Genomic DNA, 9,380 nt, shown 5'->3' with positions numbered 1-9,380 from the left:
AGTTTCTGCCTCCCCAGGGAGAGGCTTAAGCATTCTTTATGGGTGTCCTGTAGCTTTTCTTCTCCCCTGTTACCTCCTGGTTAGCAGGTTCTTTGAATTCTGTTCTTTCTTAGCTTTTTTTGAAAGATTTCTTCCATTCTTTCAAGGAACATTGCATTCTCCCTGATGAGCAGCCCTCATATCTTCTCAGTGGTAGCAGAACATAGCTGACATCCTACAGCTCTGCATGCTTTCTGGAGTCTTCAGGCACCCTTGTTAGTAGCTCATTTGGTGAAAGGGCTGTTTGCCATACCCATTCTCTGCACCCTGGGCATGATTGATGGGGGGCGGGGCTGAGACTTTCTTTCTAGTAGTCTTCTTGCCTTTTCTTTGGAGTTGAGGCTAGCCTACTCAGCTGCCTCTGATCTGCAACAGTCAGCTTCCTGTCAGAGTCCCAAGGCAAACAGAAGCCACCCCCAGCTGTGGTCTGGGAGAGGGTCTTAAGCAAAATCCAGTTACTGACCACTTTGGACCTCTTCCAACCTCTTCCATCTTCTCCTATTAATCAGATTTCCCTGAATCTCAGAGGCGGAAGGCACCTCAGGGGCCATCTGGTCTGACTCCTTGGCGTAACATTTGGCCTTTCCTTAATAGGCACCTTTGAACAGCTCCCATTGCCACGGACTTGGTATTGATGTCAAGCCTAAATATGCCCTTTGGGTCGAATTCCTCTTTTATGTAACCATCATTCAAGTGCTTGACGAGGGCTTGCATGTCTCCCCTAAGTCTTCTCTCCTCCAACTTAGACAATCTCAATTCTTTCCTTTGGGCCCTTCACCAGCCTGCATGTTTCTTAACTTGTCAATACTGTTCCTAAACTGTGGCCTCCACATGGGAACCCTAATTCCCCCTTCACTGGAGGTCTCCAAGTAGAAGCTGGCCAAACACTGGTTGGGGATGTTGGGGAAGCTCAGGTACAGGCTGCATTAAGTGATCACTGAGGTTCCTCCCAGCTCAGATACTCTTTGAGATAAGCAGGCACCTGGACTTGCAAGTTGATCTGCCACCCTAATGGTCTCAGGGGATCCTGCATCTACACATTAGCTCACTGTGCCTAGCACTTGTCCTCAGTTGGAAAATTGGGATCAAACAGTGTATTTTAGTCATTTGTTTAGTCATTCATTCAACTGACATTTCCTGCACATCTAGCAGTAATGGCTCCATCCAAGGAGTGTATGACTGGAAAAGGAGGTGGCCCAGGCTTGCTGAGATGGAAGTTTGGGATGGCTGGCAGGATGGAGCCCAGGCACTGCACTGGTACCCAGAAGATTAAGAGTCATGCCCAGTATCTTGGGTAGACTTTCTCTGCAGGTTTTCAGGGAGCACTAAGCAATGCCCCATTCTCTGCCCCCTCACCCTTCCAGGATCTAACCCAGTGTCTCAGGGGTAATCAGCTGTGGGCTGTGAGCACGGCACCAGCCACTGCCACCTCGAATGGAAGTGACACACTTGGATACCACAGAATGGGACAGCACTATGCTCTCATCTTCTCAGCCCCCAACCTTCCCTGGGAGAGCTGGGGGCAGAACTCAAAGGGTGGGTTGTCCCAGTCCCACGGTTTGGTTAGAGCAAGGAATGGTGTCCTAATGGCCAGAGTGATTTACTGCAGCCTTCTAAAGCCACCGGGTTGTGGCTCTGAGCACATCTGGCTGATAGTGGACTTCACTGAGAGAGACCCTGAGGCCACAGGCAGCTGGGCATCCAGAGCTCACTTGCTTGCAATGGCCACACTGAGATGCCTGAGGTCATGTTTCAGCCCACTGCAGCCCAGCGCTTGCTCTCCCTGCCTCATGTTCTCGGAGATGGAGGGCTGCGCTCCACCTTGCTTCTCTGGGGCCACTACTGGCAGTACTCTCCTAGGGGCTTGGTGCCATCAGCGTGTGCCCAGCCAGCTTTCCCAGGCCCTGGGAAGAGCAGGGAGGAGAGGGGGCAGCAGCAGAGAGGTGAAGGCCAGCTGTGTCCACAGTGGCTGGCAGCTGACAGCGAGACCACATTACTTAGTCTCCCCTACACACACCCCAAAGCCGAGGGCGAGCTGGGTCCTTGGCAATGTGGCAATCCCTGTGTGCTCAGCTGCTCCACTTTGGCCAGTGGGGCACCCGGGGTGATGCCAGCTTCTTCAAGGCAGCAGTAGCAGATGCCAGCCAAGCACAGAGGTTGAGCTCAATGTGGCCAGGGCCACAGGGAACTGCCCTGCAGGGAAAGGGAGGAGGAGGCAAGGACAGCAAGGAGACTGGGGTCTGTGTGGCAGGAGAGATGAGCCAGCCCCGCATTTCCCACAGGGGAGCCCTGGGCACAGGGAGGTTGGGGTGGGAGAGGAGGGGCCTGAGACGGGTGGAGGAGGGAAGGAGGGAGAGAGAGAGAGAGAGAGAGAGAGAGAGAGAGAGAGAGAGAGACAGAGAGAGAGAGAGAGAGAGAGGGAGCAGGGAGGGAGAGAGCAGGGAGGGAGGGAGAGAGAGAGAGAGAGAGAGAGAGAGAGCGCAGGGTTAGGAGGGGGGAGGAGAGCGCGCGAGCAAGCAAGCTGGGGAGGAGCGCTCCCGGCGGGCTGCAGTCCATCCATCGGGAAAGGCCGGGGCTGGGCAATGGTGCACACCAGGGACAGAAGAGGGCTCCTGAGGCAGGATGGGCGCCACCGGCAGAGGCAGAGGAGCTGAGGTGATGTAAGCACCTGGGGAGGGGCGCAGGCTGAGGGGAGGCGGTGGCGGAGGAGGAGGAGGGTGCCAGTCCAGGACAGAATGATGGGCAACTCTCACCACAAGCAACTGAAGACTAAGAGGCAGAGCAGGATGCACCCAGCAACAGGTACTCCTCCGTTCCCCCTTCTTCCTTCCCTCCCTCCCTTTCTTCGGGGGCTCTCTCTCCTCTCCATCTTTTTTCCATGCGTGCTCCGGCTTCTGTGGGACTCTGGCTGCTGGTTCGACTTAGGGGAGGGGGCGGGTGGACCAAAGTGAGGCTGGGCTGAGGGGGAGGGAGGCTTCTCCTGCCTCCTGAGGCTGGGGCTTCTTGGGCAGCAGGAGCTCCATGGAGAGGATGGCCCTACCATTGCCTGAAGTTTCTTGCTTGCTGGGATTGGGTTGTGTCTCTGTGTCCAGTCCAGTCTTATTCTCATGCACAAGGCTTTGCAGAAATCGCTCTTTGTTATCTAAGCTGTCATGCCCCCTCCCACCCCCCCAGCTCCCATGCACACCTACAGCTCTTGGGCTGGAGCTCCCATGTGATAGATGCAGATAATTGTACAGAAGAATCTGTTTCTTGCTGTGTAATGCCCCCCCCCATGTACACCCACGCCCACGCCCACGCCCACGCCATGGAGGGATCTCTCCTTCAGCTGCACGAGCGGGAGCGGCTGTCTTTGGGCACTCTCCATCCTGTGGCATGCTATGCTCTGCCACCCGAGCCCTGCAGGACTCCAGCCCCCACATTCCAGTCTAGCATTTTCATCCATCGTCTCCTCCCAAGACACAGAGAGCTCTGGAATCTCATGTGAGAGCATCCCCAGCCAGCTCCTCGCGGTCTGTCTTCCCAGGAGTAATGGGCGGAAGTAGCAGGAAGGCACGTTTCAGCTCACCCAGAGGAAGAGCTTATGGGCACTTGGGGCCATCCCCAAGGCGAAGGGGCCGTGCTACTGGGGAGTGCACTCCCTCGCCATCCGCAGTAGCTGGATGGCTGCCTGTCAGGGCCAGGTGAGACATCTGCCTCGGAGCTCCCTCACAACTCCGAGATTCTGGAAGTCTACAATTCATCGAAATCTCAGAAGGAACACAGAATGTAAGTCCCCGGAGCGGTATCTTTGAGGTCAGTTAGTCCAACTCCAGCATAGTGAAGATGAGGAAATGAAACCCGATGAGGGGAAGCCACTCATCCCAAGTCACACAGTTGTGCAGAGCCAGAATGAGGACTGGTAGAAGACCCCATCAGCCAAACTTGAATCCATTTCCCCTAGTCTGACCACTGTTCCCATGCTGCTTCTCCCCAGTGCTAGGTCAGCCCCCACCATCCATCAATTGTGCTCCTACACTTGAGTTTCTGAATGCTGGTGGAAGAGGCCATGGACCTACGGACAGGGCCCCCCTGTAAATGAATTCGATCTAGCCTCTGTTGGGCCCTCCCCGATATGTGGTCAAGCTTTGGTGGTCTCTGATTGATTCCTTATCAGGCTCCCCCCAGCAGCTGCACCAGCCCTCCAGTCCGCTTTGCTCTGCTCCAACAGAGGCCCCTCCACTCCACTATTTCTCAGCAGTGACCTCACCTTCTACTTGATCAAGAGTGCTGAGGCTCTCATCTCACCTTCTGTAGACCCCAAAACCTTGTGTTGCTCCAGTCTCAAAACGAGGATCTGAGATGGTCCTTCTGTTGGCCGAAGATATCCTTAAAACACGCCCAAGCCCACAACCTCTCTTGACTCAGCCATCATCCTCTAGCTCTTCCCTTTCCCTGCTGTCTTCCCTCCTCACTTCCACGTTGCCTTCTTTCAGGGTTCAACTCAAGGGCCACCCCTGCCAAGCAGCCTTGCCCCAATCCCAAACTCAAAATCTGCTCTACCTCTTAGAATTCCCCCCAAGCACTTTCTCTTATTCTTTCCCTTGTCCCCAGTCACAATCTATCTGGTAGTGTTTCTATCCATGTCTATGCAGCAGCCCTGTCTCATGCCTCATCCTCCCACCCCACCCTTGAAGACCTAAACATAAGTCTTATGACCTTATGTCATGTGCCCATCCCCATCTTTGTATATGCAGTGCCTTATGCCTAATAGGCAGTTTTAATAAATGCCTGTTGAATAAAACTTCCCAGGTTTTGCTAAGCCTACTGGGAAGGAGGGAAAAGGTTATTCAAATTAACTTGGAATGGTGAATTTTGTATAAAGTCTGTAGTTAATGATTGCAGTACTCAATGCATGACCCCAGGGATTGTCTCTTGAATTCCATATAGGCCATTGTTGGGGTTGGAAAGTTTTTTAGGCTGCTTCAAGAGGTGTCCTGGACCACTGGGAGAGTCAGTCATGCTGGGTCTTGGGTTCACAGGGGCTTTCAGGTGAGGGAATGGGAAGCCAAATGGTTGTGTGATTGGCACAAATGTCTTTCTGGCCTTTGGAGGCCTAGAGTGATCAGAGCCCAGGCCAACCTTTGAGGGTTCATTCAACCCTTGCTTAGGATGTTCACTGGAAACTATTGGGCCCTTTTGTGTATGTATAGCACAGTGCTAGGCACCTAGTAAGTGCTGAATAAATGCTTGTTAGTTGATAGTTTGGTGCAATTAGCCAAGTTGGCAGACCAGTGCCTCAGCCTGATTCCTTTGTCCCAGGACACACAGCACTGGAGCCACAGGGCCATTGAACTGCAAAGCTTTGGGGATGCTGCTAATAGATCTGAGCAGAACTTCATGTCTAAGAGGTGGGGTGGTTTCTAAGAGGCTTTCTGCCCTTTGTAGGTGACACCTTCATGCCCTAATCCCTCATCCCATTACCAGATGAAATCCACTCCGGACTCAGCCCAAATATCACTTTATCCAGCAAGTTCCTGTATTGTACCTTCCATAGGCCTTTAGTTGTACATCTCTTAGGCACTTACTGTGCTCTACTTGGCGATACCAGGTGTGGGGCTTTGGAGATGGACGTCAGATCCCTGGACTTGATTGTAAGCTCTCTGAGGGCAGGGACCATATCTTATCATGAATGAAGGAATGGAAAAGCATGGATTAAATGCATCTGAGTACTGGAGATATGAATACACATTGGTTTGGAAAGTCATGGGATAGTGTAGGGAGTCATGGGAGTGGGGGCAGGCAGGTAGTAGGCTGACACACCCTTTCCAGGAGCAACAATGGTATTGATTTTAATAAGAGTTACCATGCTGGAAGGGCAAGGAACATGTGAACAGCAAGTGATTAGCTAGCTAGGGGATGGGTCTGCCCTCAAGTAGATTGCATTCTAGCAAGGAACACCCACCCACCCAGCCCCCCACACACACACATTAAATAAACACAAGGTAATTTTTTGGGGGGAGGGCAAGTTGCTAAGAGCTCCAGGGCTCCCAAAAGGCCCCCACAGGAGGTGATGCCTGAGCTGAACTTTGAAGGAAGCTGGAGATTCTGAGAGGTGGAGATAAGAAGGGAGGGCATTCTAGGCAGGGGGGACAGCCAGTGCAAAGACATGGCGGTGGGAGATGGAGCATCATGACGGAGTTTGGCTAGACTGTAGAGTAAGCAGTGACGTGTAAGAAGGCTATAAATGTTGGAGCCACATTGTGAAGAGCTTTTAAAAATCAAATGGAGGAGTTTGTGTTTGATCCTGAAGGTAATAAGGGGTCATGTGAGTTTATTGAGCCAGGGAGTGACTTGGTCATAGCTGGACAGTATCACAAACCTTTGCGAAGTGCTTTCCTGCAACCTAAACAGACGAGGAGAAGCATTATTCTCATGTGCCAGTCTCAGTTACCTTGTCGGGAACCTCTCCCCCAGGGAAGCTGTAGGCACCAGGAGCTCTAATACTCTCTGAAATGGAAGCAGGTCATCAGATTAACCCCAGCACCTGCCCTCAGCCCCCTCCACAATGCCATGTGACAGACAGGAAAAACCAGCGGAGTCTTGCCTGAAACAAGATGCCCACTGGGCCTGCGGAACTTCTTGTTCCCCTCCCCACCTACGTCCATAGCTTAAGGTTTGCAAAGAGCCATAGAAGAGTGGAGAATTAATGACATTCGACCTGGAAGGAACTAGGATGGTGGTAGTGGTAATAGAAGGGACACATGGGGATAAAGAAGGAAAATTGCTAGGACTTAGACACCAATTAGATGGGAGCCTGGCTAACTGTACAAGCGGTGAGATTCCCCACAGAAAGTGAGGAGTCAGAAGAGGAAAATACTGGACATGTGTTGGAGATGGTAGTCAGACATCCAGGGGCATGATCCTGGCGAGTTATTGGTGTAGAGACTGATGCTCAATGCACTGGAGCAGAGACGGTCAGCAAGGAAGAGGGAAGGACCACTTGGGGGGCTCTCAAATTGTCCACTAAAGGGGTACCATTGACATGATTCTTTACAAACAACCCGGAGCGGATGGGGAACCAGGGCTGAGAGACGTCACGTGACCAGTTCAGGGTCAGCCAGGATTTGAACGAAGGCAGAACGCCAGCTTAGAGGCTTTGTCCTGCCAGTTAATTAACTCCAAGCCCACCTTGGGGGACTGGGCAAAGCAGGACCAATTAATCAATGAACAGCTATTCTGAAGCTGCTACCCTGGCACTGCCCGGCGTGCCCCAGTGGGGGTCAGGGACAGAGACAAAAATGACGACAACATCACGCATACCAAGTAGAAAGAGAATCTATAGGTGCTTGGGCTGGAGGGAGGCGGGGAGGGCAGCAACGAATGATTTGGCTCAAAGGGGGTCCTTGAGCTGAGTCGTGAAGGACACCTCCAATTCTGCTTTGGTTTTTGTTTGAAAATAGTATTTTATTTTTACAATTACATGTAAAGATAGTTTTCAACCTTCATTTTCATAAAATTTTGAGTTCTGAATTTTTTCTCCTTGCCTCCCTCCCAAAGACAGCAAGCAGTCTGATATAGGTTATTACATGTGCAATCGTGGAAACATATTTCCACACTAGTTATGTTGTGAAAGAAGAAATAGAATCAAAAGGGAAAAGCCATGACAAGCAAAAATCAAAAGAAGTGAAAATAGTCTGCTTCGATCTGCATTCCGACCCCATAGTTCTTTCTCTGCATGTGGACAGCATTTTCCATCATGAGTCTTTTGGAGTTGTCTTGGATTATTGTAGTGCTGAGAAGAGATAGGTCATTCACACAATGTTGCTGTTACTGTGTACAATGTTCTCCTGATTCTACTCATTTCACTCAGTATTAGTTCATGTAAGACTTTCCAGGTTTTTCTGAAATCCACCTGCTCACCATTTCTTATGGAAGAATAGCATTCCATTGCATTCATGTACCACAGCTTATTCAGCCATTCCCCAATTGATGGGCATCCCCTCAATTTCCAATTCTTTGCCACTACATAAAGAGATGATATCAATATTTTTGTGCATCTGGGTCCTCTTCCTTTTTTATGACCTCTTTGGAATACAGACCTTTAGTGGTATTGCTGGATCAAATGGTATGCATAGTTTGATTGCCCTTTGGGCATAGTTACAAATTGCTCTCCAGAATGGTTGGATCAATTCACCACTCCACCAATAATGCATTAGTGTCCCAATTTTCCCACATCTTCTCCAATATTTATCATTTCCTTTTTTTGTCATGTTAGCCAATCTGATATGTGTGAGTTGGTACCTCAGAGTTGTTTTAATTTGCATTTCTCTCATCAACAGTGATTTAGAACATTTTTTCATATAACTATAGGTAGTTTTAATTTCTTCATCTGAAAACTGCCTGTTTATATACTTTGACCATTTATCAATTGAGGAATGGCTTATATTCTTATAAGTTTGACTCAGTTCTCTATATCTTTAAGAAATGAGCCTTTATCAAAAACACTTGCTGTAAAAATTGTTTCCCATTTTTCTGCTTTCCTTCTAATCTTCCTTGCATTAGTTTTGTTTGTTCAAAAACTTTTTTAATTTAACATAATCAAAATTATCCAATTTTACATTTCATAATGCTCTCTATCTCCTGTTTGTCCATAAATTCTTCCTTTCTCCATATATAGCTGTCAGGTAAACTATTCCTTGCTCTCCCAATTTGCTTATGGTATCACCCTTTATGCCTAAATCATATACCCATTTTGACCTTATATTGGTATACAGTGTGAGATGTTGGTCTATACCTAGTTTCTGCCATGCTGTTTTCCAGTTTTCCCAGAAGTTTTTGTCAAATAGTGAGTTCTTATCCCAGAAACTGGAGTCTTTGGGTTTATCAAACAGTAGATTACTGTAGTCATTGACTACTCTGTCTTGTGTACCTAGCCTATTCCACTGATCCACCACTGTATTTCTTAGCCAGTACCAGATAGTTTTGATGATTGCTGCTTTATAATATAGCTTTAGATCTGGTACGGCCAGGCTACCTTCCTTTGCATTTTTTTTCATTAATTCCATTGGTATCCCGGACTGTTTGTTCTTCCAGATGCATTTTTTATTATTTTTTCTAGCTCTATAAAATAATTTTTGATTGGTATGGCATCGAGTAAGTAAATTGATTTAGGTAGAATTGTCATTTTATTATATCAGCTTGGCCTACCCTTGAACAAGTGATATTTTTCAAGTTGTTTAGATCTAACTTTATTTGTGTGAAAAGTGTTTTGTCATTGTGTTCATGTAGTTCCTGGGTTTGTCTTGGCAAGGAAACTCCCAAATATTTTATATTCTCTACAGTTATTTTAAATGGAATTT

At 48.9% G+C, this 9,380-nt stretch overlaps 1 protein-coding gene across 1 annotated transcript in view; it reads left to right on the top strand.

The window, feature by feature from the left end:
* Positions 1-2,774: 2,774 nt before the first annotated feature.
* The window catches only part of NHSL2 (NHS like 2), an 80,697-nt gene continuing 74,091 nt past the window's right edge, over positions 2,775-9,380 (top strand). The window contains exon 1 of the mRNA XM_036740199.1: positions 2,775-2,841. Within this exon, the coding sequence (XP_036596094.1) occupies positions 2,775-2,841 (67 nt within the window). The remainder of the gene's footprint in view (positions 2,842-9,380) is intronic.

The sequence above is a fragment of the Trichosurus vulpecula genome, chromosome X, assembly GCF_011100635.1.
Source record: "Trichosurus vulpecula isolate mTriVul1 chromosome X, mTriVul1.pri, whole genome shotgun sequence".
NCBI classification, from domain to species: Eukaryota; Metazoa; Chordata; class Mammalia; order Diprotodontia; family Phalangeridae; genus Trichosurus; species Trichosurus vulpecula.
The sequence above is the reverse complement of the archived record's forward strand: the minus strand, read 5'-3'. Positions and strand labels throughout refer to the sequence as shown.